The sequence below is a fragment of the Cebus imitator genome, unplaced genomic scaffold, assembly GCF_001604975.1.
Source record: "Cebus imitator isolate Cc_AM_T3 unplaced genomic scaffold, Cebus_imitator-1.0 Scaffold214, whole genome shotgun sequence".
NCBI lineage: Eukaryota > Metazoa > Chordata > Mammalia > Primates > Cebidae > Cebus > Cebus imitator.
Window position 1 is genome coordinate 3,260,801 of NW_016107529.1, and position 23,625 is coordinate 3,284,425.

Below are 23,625 nucleotides of genomic sequence, written 5' to 3' on the forward strand. Positions count from 1 at the left end.
TTTTAGTAGAGACGGGGTTTCACCATGTTGACCAGGATGGTCTCGATCTCTTGACCTCGTGATCCACCCGCCTCGGCTTCCCAAAGTGCTGGGATTACAGGCTTGAGCCACCGCGCCCGGCCGAAAAAAGTTCTTTTTTAATAAAAAGTTAGACAAGCATGGTGGCACACACCTCTAGTCCTAACTACTTGGGAGGCTAAGGCAGGAAGACTGCTTTGAGGCTGCAGTGAGCTATAATTATGCTACTGCACTCTATCTAGTCTGAGCAACAGACTGAGATTCTATCTCTTAAAAAAAAAAATAGAATTTTTTAATTAAAAAATTTGTTTTCAAATACTTTTAAATGTAATTTTATAACACATAATGGATCATCTTGTAAAAGTAAAAAATCATTCTGATTATAAATCAACTATTTGTCATTTTCTAAAATATCTGGCCACAAAACTCTTGATTCTTCATTCCCATTCCCAAAACTTACTCTTCCTGCTCTTTGCCATCTCAGTTAAACAGGACCACCCAACTGTTACTGCTAAAGCAAAAACCTTGAAACCATCTTTGATTTCTTTCTCTCACGTCTCACGTTTTCCATCAGCAAACCCTGTTGGCTCTACCTTCAAAATATATCCCAAATCTGACCACTTCTCATCTACTCCTCCAAATCACTATTATGTCTTATCTGGACTTACACAACAGCCTCCTAAATGTTTTGCTTGCTTCTAGTCTTATAGCCCAGCAACCTATTCTCTCAGATCATGTCATTTAATTACTAAAAATACTCTAAAAGATTCTCATTAGATACTCAAATTAAAATTCAAAGTCCTTCCACCCACATCCGTAAGACCCTAATGACTTAATCCCTAGACTACCTCTCTGACCTCATCTATCCATTACAATCTACCTAATACTCCACTCGAGTTACACTGACTTCCTGGCTATTCTGCAAATATGCCAGACATAATCTAGTCTTTTTCACTGACAATGTTTTCTCCTTGGATATTTATATAACTTGCTCCTTCATCTTATTCAGGATCCTGTGCAAATGCTACCTTATCAGAAAGACCTATCATAACACCCCATCACTTCAATTCTTTTATTTCCTACTCTTTAACAGCATGTATTATTTGCTGATATAATATTATATATTAGTCAACTATTTGTTTCCCTATCTGAAACATAAGCTTCATGAGAGTTTTCATCTCTTTTACTAGCACTGTATTCCCAGCAACTAGAATAGTACTTAACACATAACATTCAATAAACATTTTTAAATAAATGAAAGTCAAGACTACGTGACTACAGCAAAAACACAATAAATTTTTTAACCTATGACATACCATCATATTCTTTTTGAATAAACTTTTCCAAGCCAATTAAAATTTGCTCCCTGTTGTGTTGTTCAGAACAAGGTGGTGATAACTCATCTGGGTTTACAAAAAGAAAAAAGGAAAAAGAAAAGTAAGGAAAATATAATCTGAAAACATCTTCAAGTTTTTACCCTAAAAATTTTACTTACAGTTTGTTCATTATTTGTTGACTTCTCTGACTTTAAAACCATAAATGTTACTGGGGAAAGGTCAGGGAGATAGCAGGAAAAAAAACTGTTTTTCTGTTTTAGCAACCCAGAGGAAGAAATGGAACAGAAAACTTATTTTAAGATATATGTACATTTCACATGATCATTTCCCATATATCTACAAACCTATTTACTTCTTCACTCTCTCCTATATCCATGCTTATTTTCCCATCTGTTAAGACTGTATTCGTGTTGCTACACTAGGCATCTGGCTCATTCAGATTTATTAACAGTTCCCTCAAATGCCTGGTCAAAATTCCTATCTTCCCTATAAACTGTTTTGCCAAATCACAGCATTTAATGATCTCTTTTTAGTTCCACTTCTTCAGTTTTTCGAACTGTGTGCCACAGTCTAGTACCTGATTTATTTTATCCTTTTGATTTCCTAGTTATTTCATTTATATTCATCTTATTTTTCCAAATAAGTCCATAAATTTCTTAAGAACAAAGTTTTTTTCCCTACCTCTTCACACTCGTCTCAGAAAGTTAATATAGTAACAGGAACAAAGCAGTAATTTATAAAGATTTGTTATAGCTGGGCACAGTGGCTCACGCCTGTAATCCCAACACTTTGGGAGGCTGAGAGGAGCGGATCACGAGGTCAAGAGATCGAGACCATCCTGGCCAACATGGTGAAATCCCGTCTCTACTAAAAACACAAAAATTAGCTGGGCATGGTGGCACACGCCTGTGGTCCCAGCTACTTGGCAGGCGGAGGCAGGAGAATTGCTTGAACCTGGGAGGCGGAGGTTGCAGTGAGCCGAAATTGCGCCACTGCACTCCAGCCTGGCGCCTCATGACGGAGTGAGACTCTGTCTCAAAAAAAAAAAAAGAATTGGCTATAATGAATTAAACTAATATTCAACTTTTAAAAAACAAATGCAGTTATCAGTGCTTACAGAAGAAGGGGAGTTAAATAAATAAAATTCATGTAATTTGTTAATTTGTTTTTAAGGCAGTGAAACTATTCCGTATGATACTCTAATGGTAGATACATGACACAATGCACTTGTCAAAACCCACAGAACTTTGTAGCACAAAGAGTGAGCCTTAATGTATGCAATTTAAAAAAACTCAGCTAGGAAGTCAGGGGATCTTAGGGTGTAATAAAGACTGTGACAAAATAATCTAACTGTATTATAAATGTATGAAACAACTTCACATGAGGGACAGGGGGAAAGGTGCTGAGCAAAGTAAATTTGAAAATGAGTGGAATCTGTAAGACTAAGGGCAAAAGGAACCACACATAAGCACTGTACTCTAGTTAATAAAGTTGTTTCCCACAGGGGTATGGGTTAACAGTTCTGATACTGCTATATATATGTACTAAAATGGAACAATTTAAAATATGAGTAATAGAGGTGGGAACCAGGTTTCTCACTGTTGGAGGGGAGTTTACATATACGCATGGCTAAAATGAGCCATGTGGTAATGGGTTAGAGTCAGAGATACCATCATGAAATCATGTTTGGTTTAACACAGATAAGACGGCTACATATAGAAGTATTTATAGTAAGCTTATATACATAGCTTAGTATATACAGACATATTTTCTTGCTCTGAGATGGTCTCAAAGCAATGACAGCCCAGTAATAGCAAGCATACCTAGTATTCAGATCTTGGTTTCTAATATCATTTTCCAATAAAAGGAATTACAGATCCTTGGAGAAATGCCTAATTCTAGGACTAGGGCACAAAACAAACATGAAGTGCCAGGAGCATCTTGTAGTGCCAGAAAATAAGGAAGTGTTAAAACCCAAACAAACAATAAAAACCACACACTGATGGATGTAGATAAAAGGGAACCAGAAGCCAAGTGAAATAGCTCCCAATGGCCAAAGCTGAAATAACTTGAACAAAAGAAAAATTATATTCAATTATAACCCAAAGTATCAAATATCTATGAGCCCACATTGATATAAATAAATGACTAAATAAAAACAAATGCAGTAAATTGTATCTTAATAAAGCTGCTAAAAAACATGTGCCGTGATCCAGCCATTCTACTACTAAGTATTTAGCCAAGATAATGAAAGTGTATGTCCATACTCAGACCCATACAGCCAAAATTTTGAAGTGAGACAAATATTTATCAACAGGTGAATGAATAAACAAATTGTGGTATAGCCATACAATGGAACACTACTCAGATACAAGAATAAATTAACCACTGATAGACAACAACATGGATGAATCCCAAAGTAATATACTGAGTGAAAAAAGTCAGACAAAAAAAAGTGAGACCAAAAAAAGAACACATTCTGTATAACTACACTTACACAGAACTCTAGAAAATATAAACTATCAATAGTGACAAACACAGAAAAGTAGTTGCCTGGTGGGAGATGGAAATGGGGAAGAAGGAAGAGATTACGATGAAGCACTAAATGTTGACACCAGAAATTTTATCTTACCTGGACACAGAAAGTAATTCATAAATTACTTTTTGAATTTTTGCTGAGTAAAGGTGACTCCCAGGTACTCTGTAAACATTTGCTGAATAAACGCATGCAAGGCTTTCCCCATAATATCTTTACAGCTTTATTTCTCTCTACTGCCTTTCTTATACCCTACCAAATCAAAGGCAATTATTCCCCCAATAAAACATGCACTCTATGCTTTTTTTTTTTTTCTTTTTTTTTAAGATGGACTCTTGCAATGTTGTCCAGGCTAGAGTGCAACGGCACCATCTCGCCTAACTACAACCTCCACCTCCTGGGTTCAAGTGATTCTCCTGCCTCAGCCTCCCAGGCAGCTGGGACTACAGGCACGTGCCACTATGCCCGGCTAATTTTTGTATTTTTAGTAGAGACAGGGTTTCACTGTGTTGGCCAGGCTGGTCTCAAACACCTGACTTTGTGACCTGCCCGCCTCGGCTTCCCAAAGTGCTGGGATTACAGACATGAGCCATCACACCCAGCCACTCTATGCTTTCATGCATAATCTTCAATGTTTAAAGATGCAGCTCAAGGTCTGTCTCAAATACCACATCATTAATCCTCGTTCCACTGATCCACCCCAGATAAATTAATTGTGTTTACACTGCGTTTCATTTACCACTACTATAGCATATAACACATTCTACTTCCAATCATGGCAATTTACATACATGCTGTATTAATCCATCTAGAGCAGTGTTATCCAAGAATGTTGCAAGGATGAAAATGTTCTCTATCAATGCTGTCCAATATAACAGCCACTAGCTACATGTAGCTACTGAGTACTTGAGATATGTCTAGTATAAAACTGAAGAACTTGGTTTTTAATTTAATTTTAATTGATTTAAATTTAAAAGCCACATAGGCTAGAAGCTACCATGTTAGACAGCTCATATCCATATTCTAAGCTCCTTAAAAGCAATATATATGGACTCTCTATTCCCCTTGGCATTTACTATGCTGCTCTGCACATACTAGTCATTTAGTAAATATCTGTACTTGGGTCTCCATTGAAAAACCTTCAGCAAAACAAAATATAAGCAAATTGTTTTTTAAATCAGGAAATAAATATTTAATATCTAAGAAAGAATGTTGTCCCAGTAGTTGTAGTAATAAAAAGACTTACCAAAACATCTTTTACATACTAAATCAAGTATTTCCCGAAATCGGTTTGTCATTGGTGGTAGAGGTTTTAGATCAATTTTCCTGAAATCCTCTGGGCAATCATTCTTTGAATGGCCATCCTTTTTGCAGATGCTGCATACTATTGTTGGTGGCTATACAAAGATAAAAAAAAATCTAATAATCTAATAAACTTTTGAGGGACTTCATCATTTGGAAAGTAGATCCAAAAAGAATCTTTCACGTGACTCAGTTTTGGTAACCTGTGCTTTCAGGAAGTAATTTTTTAAAAAAATATGTTGTTAAAACGTAGTATTAGATATCAAAAACCTTTTTGAGTCAAATACTTTTTCTTCCCCATTAAAATTACATCAAGGATTAAATTTACCTGAAAATGGAAGATGCAGAAAACGCCCGGAGGTACAGAAGGTATGGGTTAACTCAAACAGCTCCCAAAGGAAAATATATGCATTATGTTTTTAACTTACTGAGATCAAACAAAGTAGGTTATAAAGAAAACTTTAAGTTGCACCTTTCATTTCACTCCAAACATTTTCTATCTTTTGAATCAATTGATCACAGAACTCTCACTTAGTTGGTTCAATTTATTACATTAGTGCTTCAGGAGACCAAACTGCAGACTGAACACTAAAAATAAATTAGCTTCATACAAAAGAGTAACTTATTTAATGGCCACAAAATAAAATCCAAATCCTATATAGCCATTTTAAATGTATTTCAATGGACACCAAATAGTGGTTAAAACACAAAAATTTATGCCAACTCGATGAAACAGATATGGTTAAGAAACACCAACACTCTTTTCTTTATTTTAATATGCCTAGATCCTAGAGTTAGTGTCTTTCTCCAGTGTTAGCCTGGACATCTACACAGTCGAAAACTGTAAAACAATTGTATCAGGAAATCTCTCTTTGTAAGAATGATACACTGTAGGTTAATTAATAGTACTACAAGAATCTCTATCAGCTTTTCAAAGCTTTTTCTAAAAAATGACATATTTAGGCAGGAAATTATTATTTTTTTTAATTTAAAAAAATTTTATTTATTTTTTTAATACGGGGTTTCACTATGTTGGTCAGGCTGGTCTTGAACTCCTGATCTCAGATGATCCGCCCACCTTGGCCTCCAAAGTACTTGGATTACAGGCGTGAGCCACCACGCCTGGCCAGGAAACTCTTTAAATAGTAAAAATGAAAACTGGAGAAACAGTACTTACCTTAAGTTTCCAGGAAAAAAAGTATAAAGCGTAAGACATGAACATTAAAGTTACATAATTAAGTTTTTCTAAAGAACCTGCCATTGATTTGATGCTTTCAGTAGTCCATGTACCCTAAATAATGCAACCTAGATAAAATGCAACAGATGTACACTTACATAGAATGAAGAAATACTGCTTACTGTGAGGAGGAAATGGGGAGGTATTGGTCAAAGGGTACACAGTTTCATTTATGCAAAATAAATAAGCTCTGGAGATCTCTACAAAGTAGGGCCTAAGATTAATAATACTGTATTACATTCTTCAATTTGCTAATAGAATATATCTTAAGTTCTCAAACCACAAAAGGAAAAAAAAAAAGAAGGGTACTTTTGGAGTTGATAGGTTTGTGGCACTGATAGTGATAAGAATACACATACTTATATTCAAACACATCTAGTTGTAGCCACTGAATATTTATAGCTTTTTAAATGCTGATCATACCTTAATAAAGCAGATTTTAAAAAAAATAGGCAATACTATTTAGTAATTAGGTTAAATATCTTAAAGCTTGTCAGTAATTACTGATAAAACAATAAGCCTGGATAAGGCTAGATGACTTTCCGTTTATTTTTTTAATGTTCTACTTGGCTTATGCATAATCTGTATAATCATTTTTCATGTGGATAATGATAACGATATTTCAGTTATGTGCAATGCACTTGAAGTAATGTGATTCAGCTAAAACTTTATTTTATTCACAAAGCAGTTACCGCTTACTTTCTGTTCAATGGGTTGTTTCCATTTTAAATGACTTCCTTTATGAGTTAAAGTTTAGACTATCTGGCTGGGTGCAGTAGCTCACACCTCTAATTCCAGCAATTTGGGAGGCCATGGCAGGCCCATCACTTGAGCTTATGAGTTTGAGGCCAGCTTGGACAACATGGCAAAACCCCATCTCTACAAAAAATACAAAAATTAGCCAGATGTGGTGGTATGCACCTGTAGTCCCAGCTACTCAGGAAGCTGAGGTGGGAGGATGACTTGAGTCCGGGAGGCGGATGTTGCAGTGGGCTGAGATTGCACCACTGCACTTCAGCCTCAGCAACAAAGCCAGAACTTGTTTAAAAAAAAAAAAAATGTAAGTGTGTACTATCTTGCTTCAAAAGTAGGAAAGTTAGGACTGGCCAGGGGCGGTGGCTCATGCCTATAATCCCAGCACTTTGGGCGGCCGAATCACCGGAGGTCAGGAGTTCGAGACCAGCCTGGGCAACATGGTGAAACCCCATCTCTACTAAAAATACAAAAATTAGTTGGGCATGGTGGCATGTGCCTGTAATCCCAGCTACTCGGGAGGCTGAGGCAGGAGAATCACTTGAACCTGGGAGGCAGAGGTTGCTGTGAGCCAAGATTATGCTATTGCACTCTAGCCTGGGCAGCAAGAGCAAAACTCCATCTCAAAAAAAAAAGAAAGAAAAAAAGAAAAGAAAGGAAAGGTCAGGACTCCTGTAAGTCATACAGGATAAGCCAAAATCCAGAGGCTCAGTAGCAGAAACAGAATCTTTATTTTTTTGGCTCCTAATCTTAGTTTCCCTCAACTACCTTTAGTATACTTTTATTTCCCCCCTCTAAAAAATCCTTAAAGTAAAATATTATTAGAATTTACAAACCTTGTCAAATATTTTAGAATAAAGAAATTTTATGTATAAAAATAAGCTTGAGGCCGGGCACAGTGACTCACGCCTGTAATCACAGGACTTTGGGAGGCCGAGGCAAGCCGATCAAGGTCAGGAGATCAAGACCAACCTGGCTAACATGGTGAAACCCCGTCTCTACTAAAAATACAAAAAGTTAGTCAGGCATGATGGCATACGCCTGTAGTCCCAGCTACTCAGGCTGAGGCAGGACAATCACTTGAACCCGGGAGGTAGAAACAGAGGGAAACTCTGTCTCCAAAAAAATAAAAATAAAAAACCTTGAATGTGGCTTTTGCTGAAGGAAAAATAAATACAAAATAAGCAACATTTAAAATGTATGCTGCCTTTGCTAAGATCCTCATGAAATATCAGATGAATTCTTTCATATGTGCAGATGTAAAGGAAACCAACTGGTAATAGAATGCTGAAATCTCAATGCTTTCTATACATTATTTAAAGGCAACTATACTAAAAACACAAAAGGTAAAATACATATCAAAATATCATTCCAAAACAACAGTCACCACTATATAAGCTATTTTTACATTTCTAAATCTAAAAAAAAAAAAAAAAATACATATTCATAAAACAACCACAAAACCTTATAGATTGTTAACAAACTGTATCCTACCTTGCCAGAGGTTAAAATAAATTTATCAAACACATAATATAATTCCTGGGTGGAGAAGTTATCGTCATCATTAAGGTCAGAAGCATCTTCTGTAGCTTTGCAGTTGCAAGAGGTAGCAGGTATGTCGGTGCACACACTCTGATGTGAACTCTCTGTTTCTAAATTTGACCTGCAGTCTGTTCCAGTAGATTTATCTGGGTCAGAGGACTTAGACAAATGAATGCAATTACATTGGTTGAGCTCTGTTTTTAAACAAGTTTCTGAAGGCGCTAAATGATCTTGTTTCTTAACTGATTTTGGCTCTAATTCACTGCTTTTGCTGGCAGAAAGAGATGAAGATTCCTGTTCACAGTCAGCAAAATCTAGTTCATTTACCAACAAATTGTTGTTGTCAATAATACATCTCTGTGATGTACATTCCATTTCATCGTATTTAACAGGTTGCTCTCTTTCTGCATTTTTTTTTTCTGTGCTTTCCCCAAGCAGAATGCAACTGTTGGTTGCCACGTTGTTAGACTTAACTGGTTTCTTATTGCTTATTTTCCCCTTCTCTCTTTTCTTGAAGTCCACTGTAGACTTATTTCCACCCTTCCTCTGAGGACAGGCAAAATACCGATAAGCTGCCCTAAATCTCTCCACAACATATTCGTAAACCAGCTGGCTGTTTAAGCTCCGTGCAACATTCCTCTTGACTGAAAATGGATCTAGCAAAAGAGAAAATGGTAAATAGCCAAGTATCTACTAACAAACTACATTTCCAAGCTCATACAAGTATATCTTAACTGATGCAATATAGGCAGAATATATTTTCCCAAGGGTTTTTTTCTAAGCTAGGGTCCCAAAGAAAGCTCCTGAAAATGGGGGAAATACAACTGCAACATTTTTTCCCTTTCTTTCTCTCATACAATAAAAAAACAAAAGGAAAAAGAAACTAGACTAATAATAAGGTAACTAATAAGGGGATGGCTGAGAAGGCCAATTCATTAATTATAAAGTTTCAATGATGAAATTATGGAAAAAGAATTTATGCTGACATACCTCACTCCACCCTATCACTGAATAAAAATTTTCAAGCTCCAGGACCCATTAACAATTTTCACCTCTTGTTATAGTATTTTTTTTTCTTTTGAGATAGTCTCGCTCTGTCCCTGAAGTTGAAGTGCAGTGGCACGAACTTGGCTCACTGCAACCTCCGTCTGTCGGATTCAAGTGATTTTAATGTCTGAACCTCCCAAGTAGCTGGGACTACAGGCATACGCTACCACACCCAGCTAATTTTTATATTTTTAGTAGAGGCAGGGTTTCACCATGTTGGCTAGACTGGTCTTGAACTCCTGATCTCAGGTGACCCGCCTGCTTCAGCCTCCCAAAGTGCTGGGATAACCGGTGTGAGCCACTGTGCTCAGCTCATAGTGCTCTTTAATATAGTTTACGTTCTTTGCAATTTAAACAAGTAAACAAACCTAAAACTTTCGAGGCTTCAACTTGAAAACAAACTAATTTTTAGATTTAACTTTAGTGAGATAAAAAAAGTAAATCAAAGTAGTAGGAAGAGAGAAAAGAACAAAAAAGTAAAAAAAAGAGACCAAAAAAAAAAATTAAACAAAAATTTAAACTTTGATCCAGTCAAAAATGACTACCCTGCAAAGTCTTGCAACAACAGCATCCTCATTATTAATAACAAAACGAGTTTCTGAAAATATCTATAAGCCTTAAATATAGGTAAGCCCCAGGAAAAAAGAACAGTGCCACCAAAAAGACAATACATATGCTCCCTACTACTGAAAATCTTTTGGTATTAAGAGGCTAGGCTTCAAACTGTTAAAGTTGGGGTGTCTGTTACTTTTTGCTGCTATTTAAATCCATAGGCTTTAATAAGCTTTTTCTGGTTTCTTCCTCACTTCCCAAAGAAAATGAAAAAGGGCGGGGGAAGAAACAAAAAAAAATAGATAATTTACGGCTGGAAGACTTCAGAGCTCCTTTATTTATTATATATAAGAGAGTACAAGATGTGTGTAAATGTTTGCATGAATATTTCAGAATATTTCTGAGTTGAGCTCCCAGTGGAGAAGGCCAGCAGGAGTGAGGGAAGTGAACAATGTGTAGGCTCAGCAGACTAAAATGGACATAAATTCAGTTTCTTACCTATAAAAGGCAAGTGAAATGCTGTGAAATTCAAATTTTTGATTAAGAATTTAGGAGCCACTCTATTATTTTCTGTATCTCCAAAGATCTTAATGGTCTTGGGATCTGATATGAAGCTTTGTCAACATCAATTTTTATTTTTCCCCTTTAGCTCTAAGCCACATTTATTAGGTGAGGTACTTTAGAAGACAATAAAAACTTTCTCATCATCTTATGGCACAAATTTATTCAAAAAGATCTTACAGTATTCATAACTTACATTTTTCTGTATTTTTACAAGTTTGCATATGTAAAAAATAAAATGTTCAAAATTTTAAAATGCTAATTACTGACCTTAACCATATATAAGCAAAAACTTTCAAATAAATACTAATTCTATAAAACTATAATAGACTTGACAAAGAATCTAAATAAATAATGGGGGCTGTGCGTGGTGGCTCATGCCTAAAATCCCAGCACTTTGGGAGGCCAATGCGGGAGGATCACTTGAGGCCAAGAGTTCCAGACCAGCCTGGGCAACACAGTGAAACCCCATCCCCACAAAAAATAAAAAAAATTAGCCGGGCATAACAACACAGAAGTCTATAGTCCTAGCTACTCAAAAGACTGAGATAGGAAAATCCCTTGAGCCCAGGAGTTTGAGGTTGCAGTGAGCCATGATCCTATGACTGTACTCCTGCCTGGGCAACAGAGCGAGACCCTGTCTCCAAAAAAATTAAAAATGAAAAAATGACAATCTGGTGACATATATATAGTACTATAAAGCCAAAGGATTATTTATAACACTGAATTAGATAATGAGTGGCACACAAAAAATAATCTCCAAATGAAATACATCATTTCATCTCACCTTCAATGGCTATTCGCCTTTTAGGCCAGTTTTTATTTTCTCTTGTTAAAATATCTCGTATCCGTACACATATGACATATTCCTCCAAAGCAAATTCCAGTGTGTAAAATTTTAGCAGCTCTAACCATAACTGTCCCAAGGATACCTGATTTGGTGTTTCCAATGTTAAAGGAGACTGGAAAAGAAAAAATACTTTTCATTTAAGCTTAACAAAACTACAAAATCAACAAATTTTCAGTTAGAGAAGACCCTGGAGATCATGTTTTCAAAAACTGAGGCATGAAGGAGTAATTTGCCAAAAACAGTCAGTTGGAAGCAAAGCTGGGAACAAAGTCCCAGTTTGCTGACTACTAGGAATTCTGCATTCTTTCCTCTTAACCAGTGATTCTCAACCTTGGCTGCACATTAGAATCATGTGGGTAGTAGTAAAACATACTAATATCTGAATTCCACACCACCCCCACCTTCCATACCGCTCCCAAGATTATGATTTAACTGAATAGGCTATCCAGCCTAGGCAGACATTTTTAAAGCTCCCTAAAGTAATTTTCATATGCAGCCAAGGCTGCAAACCACTGTATAACAACTACTACAACTCCTTTTTCCAATAATTACTTTTAAAATATAAGTAAACGCCCTGGCTTTCAAAAAAACTAATTCCTTCTTCATTCAGCAAACATTTCTTTAGAACCTACTATGTCTCTGACATTATTGGGAATATAATAAAATAATGAAAGTTCACACTTATACATAATGCTTACCATGCACCATTCACTCTTCTAAAAGCTGCACATATATGAATAATTAATTCTAACTATTCCATGAAGTAGACACTATAGGGTGAGGATTTGACTCAAAACAACCTGCCTGCTGGGTCCATGCTGTGAATCACTATACTATACTGCCATGTAAATAAGGGAGGGTCCTACTTCATAGACTATTCGGAGGGGGAGAGACACTTTAACAATTATAGTAAAGGATACATGCTAAGATGGGCCTCTAAAACATGGGGATCATAACAGAAGAGGTAACACCTGAATTCCAAAGATTAGCTAGATGAAACCTGGCTGAAGGTAACCACCAGGCTGCATAAACACATGAAACAGTCATTCTCACATTCAGTTCTACAACAATTCACTGAGTGCCTACTATGTGCAAGACAGTGTTCTAGGCACTTGGGATATGTCTTTGTGGGGGAAAAAAACCCAAAGATCCTTGCCTTCATGGAGCCTACTTTCTATGGAAAGACAACAAACATATTTAATAAGTAAATTACAATGTAACTTTAAAGAAGATATGTACTATAGAAAAAAAGAGTTGAGTACACTAAAAGGGGTGGGAGTGTGGAAGCAGGAGAAGGTTACAGTGTTTAACAGAGTGGTCAGGATAAGACTTATTGAGAAGATATTGTTTAAGAAAAGGGAAAAGTGCTATAGGAATGGGAAACAGAGCAAACACACAAAGAATGAGACCAGCTTTAAAAAAGAATGAGACCAAGACAGAGTGAGACAAAGAGTAGAAGAGGAAAGCAAGGAGATAGCCAGGAAAGACTGTTTGGCTTGTTATCTAAATGAAATGAGGAACAACTGAAGCATTTGATGGTGAGGAGAGGAAAGAGCATGATCTGACTTAAGTTTCAGAAGAATTATTCTGATTGTTAAGAACAGACTATAAGAGGAAAAGGTAGACACAGGGAAACCTGTTGGGAGGCTATAACAGCATTCCAGGCCAGAGACGATGGTGGCGAGGACCAGGATGGTAACAGTGGGGGGATGAAAGGTAATCAAATTTGGATACATATTTAATAGAGATGACAGAACTTATGGAGTATAAAAAAGGAGTAAAGGATGACTCCAAGGTTAACTGAAAGGAGCATACTTTCAGTTAATTGAGACACTGAAAGGATGCAGTGCAACCAAGTAAGTTAGAAAAACTAAGTGTGGGGCAAGTTTGAGGGTAGAATCAGGAATTCAGTTTAGACACATTAAGTTTAAGACATCTATTAGATATCTAAGCAGAAACAGTAAATGGGCAGTTGGTTCTACAACTATGGAGGTCAGGAGAGAGGTCTGGTTGGAGATTTAAATTTGAGAGTGATCATCATATAGATAGTACTTAAAATCCACAGAATTAGATGAGATTACCAAAGGAATGTACATACACAAGAAAAAGAGGATCATAAACTATAACACTTCAACTTTAAGAAATTAGAGAGGAAAAAAGAAACCAGCAAAGGAGACCGAGAAGGAATAACCAGCCACAGGTTCAGTGTCCTCAAAGTCAAGTGAGTAAAATTTTCAGAGGGAAGTAATTAACTGGCAAATGTTGCTAATAAATCAAAAACGACAGAAACTGAGAAATGACCATTGAATTTAGTAATGTGGAGGTTACTGACACTGATGATACAAGTTTTGACAAACTGATGGGGTGACATCAAAGCCTGACTACTGTGAGTTAAGGGGCTAACAGAGAAATCAAAAATAGTAAATACCAACAATTCTTTAAGAAGTTTTACTGCAAAAGGGAGCAAAGGAATAGGTTGGAGGGGAAGTGATGTCAGATTGTTTTTATAGTGGGAGAATAACAGCATGTTTGGTTTTGTAGGGAACAAAAAACTGGTAATTTACGAGGGAATAATTGCTAGGGTGATGTTCTGGAAAAGACAAGACGAGATGAGACTGAACATACAAGTGAAGAAAATGACTTTAGATAAGAATATGGGAAGTTCTTAGTGAAGTAATAAGCAAGATCATTGGCTGGCAGTATTAGTGGTCTGAGGGGACAGCATACGGTAGTCCAGGAAAGTGGACGAGTTGAATATAATAGGCAAGCATATCAGGAAACTACAAATAACTCAGTATAGTAGAACAATGATTTCAGAAATATTCAGATTTCTGTAATAATGCATCTGTCCACTTAGAAGACTACAAGTTTCTGGAGCACATAATCCATGTATATTCATCTCTCGTTCTCTGGCACTCAAGATAATGCCTGCCACATAGCAGGTCCTTAATAAATGAATGCTGAATAATCAAACAAGGAAAGCTACCCTCTCATAGAGCACAGCAGGGCCTTTATTTCTCCACCCAATCTGGCAACAACATTTCCATACGCTGAAGTCTGGTCAGAGCCCAACTCCTAAAGGAAATTTTCCTTGTCTAGATGAAAAATGACAGATTTATCTTGACATGACTCAAACAATACAAGTTTTCCAAAACAAGGTATAAATTCATTAGAGAATCTTGGTATTAAAAAACTAAACCAGATCAACCCCTCACTTTATAGATGAGGAAAATGAGGCCAAGAGGCTTGCTCAAGGTCAGTCAATCTACAATTAAAATAGCTTCAATCGAAGGCATTACAAATTCTACAGATAGAAAAGCCAAAAACAAAAATAAAAAGGCTTACTTTGCCATGTTTTTCCTTCATGGCATTACTTTGGTTGTCTGTTTCTGTCTTCTTGGTATCATCTTTTGGTTGGTCTGCCTTAGCTTTGTTTTCCTCAGCAATTGAGTTTTTCTCAGTTGCACTACTTGAATTATACTCCCACTTCACAAACTTCTCTTCTACTATGCCCTTCAGCTGAAAGTCATCCATTCTTTTTGGGTCAAAGCCTTCAATCTATATAAAAAGGCATTCCAAATTGGTAGTGGAAAAATTATTTAAAAAAAAAAAAAAGATGGACAAACAGACAAACCAGAATTCCAGCTTAAAATGTTTGAGCAGAACTCTCTGCAAGAGCAAACTATATATATATATATATGTACATATATATATATATATATATATATATACACACACATGCACATATGTATAACAAACTCATGCTTACCCAACTTCCAAGTAAGCAAGGAAGAAGAGGGGGTTTTCTCTGTTGTAGAAAAAACATCACCATTAAAGCAAAACAGTAAGAAGGGATTCCACCATCAGTTTGGGAGTCAATATAGCACAACTGCAAAATGAAGGGGAAAAAAGTACTACCATTTAGCTTTCTTAATTTTCATGATAAAAGTACCTTGTTTTTTCCTACCCTAATCACTGTAAAAAGTTCAAATGACAATGAAAAATATAAGGAATAACTTGAAATATCATCACTCTAAAATAATCATTAAAATGTTGACCATTTTTTCATTCTTTTTTAAATGCATACAAAGATACATATTTTTGTCAAAAGAAGTAATATTATATGTAGTTATTTTACTGTGGACACATTTTTAAAATATTTTCTCCTTATCTTGCCTCTACTTCTACTTCAATTAACAACCTTCTATGTATTCTTTCTAGGCCTTTTTCTATACTCATATATAAATACACATACATTTCTATTTCCTATATACATATAGGGAGAAGTTTAAGTTTTTCATCATTATTTTAATAGACATCTCTCTGTATATTACTCTTCTCCCTTAACAATACATCAAGAAAGCCCCTTTAAGTCAATTAGCAAAATCCAACACATTACGTTATTTTTGAGACAGGGTCTTGTTCTGTAGCCTAGGCTGCAGTGCAGAGACATGATCATGGCTCACTACAGCCTCAACCTCCCAGGCTCAAGTGATCCTTCCACTTAGCTGGGACCACAGGCATGCACCACCATGCTCAGCTAATTTTTTTATTTTGTAGACAAGGGGTTTCCCTATGTTGCCCAGGCTGGTCTCGAATCCTTGGGCTCAAATGATCTCCCCGCCTCACCCTCCCAAAGTGCTGGGTATTCATAGGCATGAGCCACCATGCCCAGCCAACACATTCTTTTAAATGCTTAAATTACAGTCAATGATATGGATGGTCACACAATAGTTCCCCCATTCAAGGACATTCATATTTTGTTCCCAGTTTTTGCCACCTAAAACAATGCTGTAGCATTTATCCTTATACATATTTCATAAGTACTGGTGCTTATTTCTATGAACTGTATTCCTAGGAATGTTTGTTAAATTAAAAGATGAGTGATATATTTAATCCTTAAATATGCTGTAAGATTGTTTTTCCAAAATCACCACAAAGTTTGTATTTTCCAGCAGCAACCTATCAGTGTACATACTCCTCTTCCAACACTAGGTATTATCACTTAAAAAACAATTTTCAGTGGGATGGGTGAAATTTAATATCTGATAGTTACTTTAATTTGCATGTCCTTAACCCTAAAGAGATTATGAAATCTGTATATGTTTAACCATTTGAAATTTACTCTTTTCAAAGTTGCCTATTAAATATTTTGCAAGTTTTTCTACTTTCATGCAATACTTATCAATTTATAAGAGCTATAATTATAGATAATAACCCTTTATGTCTAATACATAAAGATGCATTTGAAAGATCTTATTTTTCCCAATCTACTTTTTTCTTTTGATATTATTTATTGTATCTTTTACCATATAAATTTTTTTAATTTTTACTATGCTTTAATTTTTAAATATGCTCATTTCAAACAGTCAGCCCTCCATATCAATGCATTCTGCATCTGCAGATTCAATCAACTACGGATTGAAAATATTTTTTAGGCTGGACATGGTGACTCACGCATGTAATCCCAGCACTTTGGGAGGCAAAGCGGGTGGATCACTTAAGATCAGGAGTTCGAGTACAGCCTGGCCAACATAGTGAAACTCTATCTATACTAAAAATACAAAAATTAGCCATGCCCAGTGGAAGGCACCTGTAATCTCAGCTACTCGGGAGGCCAAGGCAGGACAATCACTTGAACCTGGGAGGTGGAAGTTGCAGTGAGCTGAGATCCTGCCACTGCACTGCAGCCTGGGTGACAGTGAGACCCTATCTATATTTACATATAGCAAGGTGTGGTGACGCACACATATCACCTGCAACTGATGTAGTCCCAGCTAGCTACAATATACTATAGAGGCTGAGGCAGAGGATTGCTTGAGCCCAGCAGTTTGAGTCCACCCTGGACAACATAGCAAGCCCTCCATCTCTAAAAATATATATAATTTAAAAATTTGTAAAAGGCCAGGTGCAAAGGCCTCATCTCTTTAAAACAAAACAAAACCAAAAAATGCCAGGTATGGTGGCACACACTAGTAGTCCCAGCTACTCAGGAAACTGAGGCAGGAGGATCCTTTGAACCCAGGTTACAGTGAGCTATGATGATGCCACCACACCCCAGCCTGGGCAACAGAGTAAGACTCTCTGAAAAAAATTAAAATTTTACATTAAAAAAATTAAAAATAGCAATATAATAAAAATGCAAATTAAAAAACAATATAGTATAACAACTATTTACAGAGCATTTATATTGTATTAGATATTATAAGCAATCTAGTGATGATTTAAAGTATGTTGGTATCTACATGAAGGTTAGATACAAATAACACACAATTTGTATGAGGGACTTGAGCACCCTCAAATTTTAGTACCCATGGGGGTCTTGGAACTAATCCCCCTATGGATACTGAGGACAACTACACAGCTTCTAGGTATCCTATCATAGTAAAAAGCTTCCCATATCATTATTTACATACACATACTCAAACATTTTTCTTCTAAAATTTTAAATTTTCATTTAAGTAAAATTTATTTTTGCATTTAGTCTGCTTAGAGTCCAACATTATTTTCTTCCTGTAAGATACAGTTGTGAAAGCACTATTTAATAAAATCTCCTATACACTAGATCATTTGAGCATTCTATTCTGTTCCACATATCTATTTTTCTATTCCTATGCCAATGGCATACTCTTGATTAAAGCAGTTTTACAGTCACTCTAGCCTTCCTTTTTGCCCCTCCTTGAGTTCATTCCCACTTTGAAAGCTTTGGCCTAGTTGTCCCTTGGAGACTTTTCCATCAGATTTTCATGCAGCTAGCTATTACTTGTATGGGTTTAAATACCGCCGGGCGCGGTGGCTCAAGCCTGTAATCCCAGCACTTTGGGAGGCCGAGGCGGGTGGATCACGAGGTCAAGAGATCGAGACCATCCTGGTCAACACGGTGAAACCCCGTCTCTACTAAAAATACAAAAAATTAGCTGGGCATGGTGGCGCGTGCCTGTAATCCCAGCTACTCAGGAGGCTGAGGCAGGAGAATTGCCTGAACCCAGGAGGCGGAGGTTGCGGTGAGCCGAGATCGCGCCATTGCACTCCAGCCTGGGCAACAAGAGCGAAAGTCCGTCTCAAAATAAATAAATAAATAAATAAATGGGTTTAAATACCATTTCTTCAGAGTCTTTCCCTGACCATTCAGAGTAGTATCATTCATTCTATCACTTCATTTTAGAGTTTAGTACTAAACTCTAGCAGATATTATTATTTATATAATTTCTTTATTGTCTGACTCTTCCAGAAGTATGTATGCACCATGAAAGCCAGACTCTGTATGTCCTATTAGATGTTCCCAGCCTCTAGAACAGTATCTGAAACACAGAACACATTTAGCAAACGTTTGCTGAAGGGATGGATTCGTTCAGATTTTGCTTTCATCTTTCAATATAATTTCTTCTTATATGTAACTTATTAAATCTCTTCCTTAGTGTTTTATAATTTATGTTACTGTCATGAAGGTAAGTATTTGTCCCCCTTTCCATTCTAAGAGGTTATTTTTATGGCAGAGAATGGCCACTGACTTTTGTATATTTATCTTGTATTTAGTTATCTTACTAAATTCTCTTATTAATCCCAGTAGTCTTTTCCTAGGGTGTTCTAAGTATACAATCATATTATTAGCACAAAGAGATAATTTTTATCATTTTTCCAATATTTACATTCAATTATTTCATTTTCTAATTGCATTTCCTAAAATCCCAAAACAATGTACAACATCAGTGGTGAACATCTCTGCAATATTCTTCATCTTAATATATACGGCTTAAATGATGTTTCTTATTGTTTTGGCTTTGTTTTTTGTGTGTTTTTTAATAAATGGTTTTCATAATTAACTTTCATTTCTAGTTGACGTAAAAGTTTCTGTTAGGGAGAACATGCCCTTTCAGCATCTAGGATTTTTTTTTTCTGCTTCATTTGTTAATATAACAAATTATGTGAACAGACTTCCTACATTAAATCATTCTTACAATCTTGAAGTAAATCATGTATAATCATGGCATTTTAACCTTTGATACATGGATATATTTCATTTGCTTATATTTCATTTAGAGTGTAGCATCTATGTAAGATTGGTCTATACTGGATAGGCTGGATTGGTTTTTAAATTGTTATTTGTTTTCTTCTGTAGACAATGAAGATTTTGGATAATAATAATATAATATGGAGTAATTATACTGTAGTGTAATGTTTTGGTACATTTAAGATTACAACTCAAAATAAAAGATGACTAAAAACACTTGTCAAAAGGAGTCTGAAACATTTTACTAGAATAAACTATCGCTTATCCAAAATACTAAGACAAGGGTAAACTGCCTAATGAGTAAGTTGACTTAACCAAAAATTCCTTTGCAACTATAAAGAACTGTCAATATATTCTGCTAACATTACCAGACATCTCACAGATGAACAAGATTAAGGCAGTTTAAGAGAGAGCTCTTAAAACCAGTTTTAGATGTCAAACACTGCTAAAATGCAATTCTTATATTTACTACAAAAAGTGGCTCTAAGTCAGATAACTTGACTAATAATAATGTACTGATGATGGGGCTACAGAGTTCTGCCACCTAGAATTAATAAGCTTTATCTAGAAAACTATTTCCTATTACTAAAATGCAAAGACTGTAACTGCTCAAGAGAGAGCCAGAGAATCATCAACTGCAATCTCATGGTATCAGTTATAAGAATAAATTATATACTACAATTGTCCTGAGCCCCAAATCATGGAAAAATATGGAGAAATGTGTGCTTAACTAGATAATGTACAATATGGCTTAAAACTTCAAGAAAAACAAACCTATTTTTAAAAATCCTCAGAAGAAAAAGATACTAGGAATTTTCTTATTAAAAATTAAGAAAATCAATACCATGAAAAAACTTTCTTTGCAACTAACACAAATGACAAAAATGAGAGGCACAGTATTCTGTTGGAAACAGAAAGGAACCACTCTACAATCAGTTTTTGTAATATACGTTTCAGTGTCCATTGAGTGGCATATTTAGAATCAATATGGATCAAGTACTAATACACCATGAGCAACTTTTTCCAAGAGTCACTTTAGGAAACAATGTTTATAGGCCACATTTTTTTCCAAAATAAAAATAACATATTTGAGTATCATTTATAATCTTCTAACACAGTCTATTTATTTTATTGAATAGAATGTCTGGGAGAAAACTGACATGACTTTATGACCCCCCAAAAAATTAGAGCTTAATTTAAAAGCACCAACAAAGAAGCAGCTGTGTGTTCCATTATCCTTTATATTTCTGGAGTATTTTAGAGCTTGAAGTGTATTCTCGTGAATTATCTAATAATATTACCAAAATATTCTCTCCAGGTGAAAAAAATTGAAACTCAGATAGGTGAAGTACCTTGCTCAAAGACTTAGCAAAGCTGGGTGCTGTGGCTCACACCTATAATCCCAGTGCTTTGGGAGGCCAAGGTGGGAGGATCGTTTGAGCCCTGGAGTTGAAGACCAGCCTGGGCAACAAAATGAGACCCCGCCTCTACAAAAAAAATTTAAAAATTAGACAGGCAAGGTGGCACATGCCTGTGGTCCCAGCTACTTAGGAAGGCTGTAGCGAGAGGACCACTTGAACCTGGAAGGTTGAGGCTACTGTGAGCCATAATCGCATCACTGCACTCCAGCCTGGATGTCAGAGACGCCATGTCAAAAGTAAAAACACTTAGCAAAAAAACTAGAGCTGGAATTGGTTTACTCTACTTCACAGCACTGATTTCCTATAGTATTCTAAGCATACAGTATAAGATTAATGAGAGGAAGTAGTCACCCTTCCTGAACCTATTTTACTGCCTCCGTTCACTTCCATGGGTTAAAAATCTCCTTTCTGGCCAGGCACAGTGCTTCACACTCTGGGAGAATTGAGGACTTCTTTACTTGACTTCTAGGATTGCTTGGGCCTAGAAGCTCAAAACCAGCATAGGCAACATCATGAGACCCCCATCTCTATTTACAAAACAAAACAAACTCCTTTCTGAAGAAACTAGGTCATTTACTCATCAAATATTTACTAAGTGCCTACTATGTGATGATACAGTAAAATAAGTGGAAGTAGGAATCAGCACTGAATAAATAAAACATTAAAATCCCTGCCCTCAAAGAGTTTATAATTTCACAGAATAGACTGCAAACAAATTTATGTATGACAGGTGGTAATCAATGTGATCATAAACTTGATAAAAGTAAAAGAGTGAAGCATTTTAGATACCTAAGGTAAGAACACTCTAGATGAGAGAAACAGCAAATAGAAAGGCCTTATGTATATAGGCTTTCTGACTTCCGTACTCAGCCAGCTGGTGTTGCCCCAAGCATGGGGGCAATTCTTTAAACAGAGTCCCAATAAAAAATTCCAAAGAGACTTCTCTATTTTTGCTATGAAGTTATCACTCTAACACCATTCCCTTCGTCAGTTTTCTTTGTATACAACTGAGAATTTATTCATCACCAGTCTAACAAGTGATGAATATTCTACTGATAGGGCAGGAACACACAAACAAAAAGCTAAAATCTCTTTCTGGTCATTTGGGCTGATACTGCTAATTAACCACTCCTATCACCACACCAAAGAAATAAACACAGGGCAACTTCAACCTTTAGAGGTATAAATTAATTCTAATTTAGGAAAGCTCGAATAATCCTCAGTAGTTGCCCAATCAGAAATTGGTGCATGTTATCAATGATTTACAGGAAAGAGAATAGCATTCTTAGACACTGGGGGAAAAAATATGCCAACAAAAGAACGTTAACGTATATACCACATCTTAAAACCTTACAAGTTTTAGTAAGAGTGAAAGTTTCACTTATTGTAAGTTTCACTTATAATAAGAATGAAAACATAAGAGGTTTCACTTATGGGAGTGAAAACTTGACCCTCATATTCTGATATGAAAGAGAACATTTCTATAGTATGTAAAAGGAGAATAAAACATGACAAAAATTCTAAAATATATCAATAAGTATATGCCTATAAAACTTTATATTTATGTCCATAAATTAGAACCTGCCACACCACTTTCTGGCTAGCACAGAAAACTATTTTGTTCCACATGTTATGATTAATGTTACATGTCAGTACAAGGAAAGGCCTAATTTTGAAGATTAAATGCTTTGCCTTCTAAAAATATAAATAAATAAGTATTTTTCCTTTCTTCCACTTACCTTAGCCCAGTAGCGAAAGGCTAACACCAATGGAATAAAGACAGGTTCCATTTTGCCAAGAGCAGTAAGTAAATCAGTAGTGAGACATGCCATGTCATTTCCTGCACTCACTCTACAAAGTAAACCACTGTGAATAAGAAAGAAACAAATTTCATTGTTATTAACGCCTTTAAAAACAGAATACTTCAAATCCTGTGGCTACTCCTTCTAGTTACCATATTTTAATATAGTACCTTAAAAGTCCTAATAAAAACAAATGTTTGTAAAAATTTAGAGCTAACTAAAAACTACATGTCATTCCATTACTAAAGTTCCATACAAATTAAAGAAAGAAGTTTTTAACGTTCATCTGTACTTCAGAAATAAATTTCAACCTCACTTAGTATTTAAGGTCATAAGAAATTATTTTCAAAAGCAGCGTTATGAATTACCAAAACTGATACACATGAGAGACAGGGCACTGATCTCTTCAATGTCAAATGGTACAAAGTAATTTCCTGGTTCATTCCTCTTGCTTTGTACATAAGAACAAAAAAGGAATACTGAATTGACTGGCTATACTTCTTGACTCTAGTTTTTCTTATCCAAACTTTCACAGTTGTGCTAATACGTTATTTTCAGAATAAAGATCAGACAGGATTTGCAGATTAACCCACAAGTTATGCTTCTGTGTAAGTGAAAATATCATCTAACTTAAAGAATAAATCTGAGGTTTTCAC

At 35.8% G+C, this 23,625-nt stretch overlaps 1 protein-coding gene across 1 annotated transcript in view; it reads right to left on the reverse strand.

Annotated features, from left to right (window-relative positions):
• TUT4 (terminal uridylyl transferase 4) overlaps nt 1-23,625 on the reverse strand; it is a 136,337-nt gene that overhangs the window by 47,698 nt on the left and 65,014 nt on the right. Inside the window, exons 10-16 of the mRNA XM_017548794.2 lie at nt 22,907-23,033; nt 15,505-15,624; nt 15,081-15,293; nt 11,673-11,847; nt 8,678-9,381; nt 5,138-5,288; nt 1,335-1,421 (exon numbers count right to left, since the gene is read on the reverse strand). Coding sequence (XP_017404283.2) covers nt 1,335-1,421; nt 5,138-5,288; nt 8,678-9,381; nt 11,673-11,847; nt 15,081-15,293; nt 15,505-15,624; nt 22,907-23,033 — 1,577 coding nt within the window. The remainder of the gene's footprint in view (nt 1-1,334; nt 1,422-5,137; nt 5,289-8,677; nt 9,382-11,672; nt 11,848-15,080; nt 15,294-15,504; nt 15,625-22,906; nt 23,034-23,625) is intronic.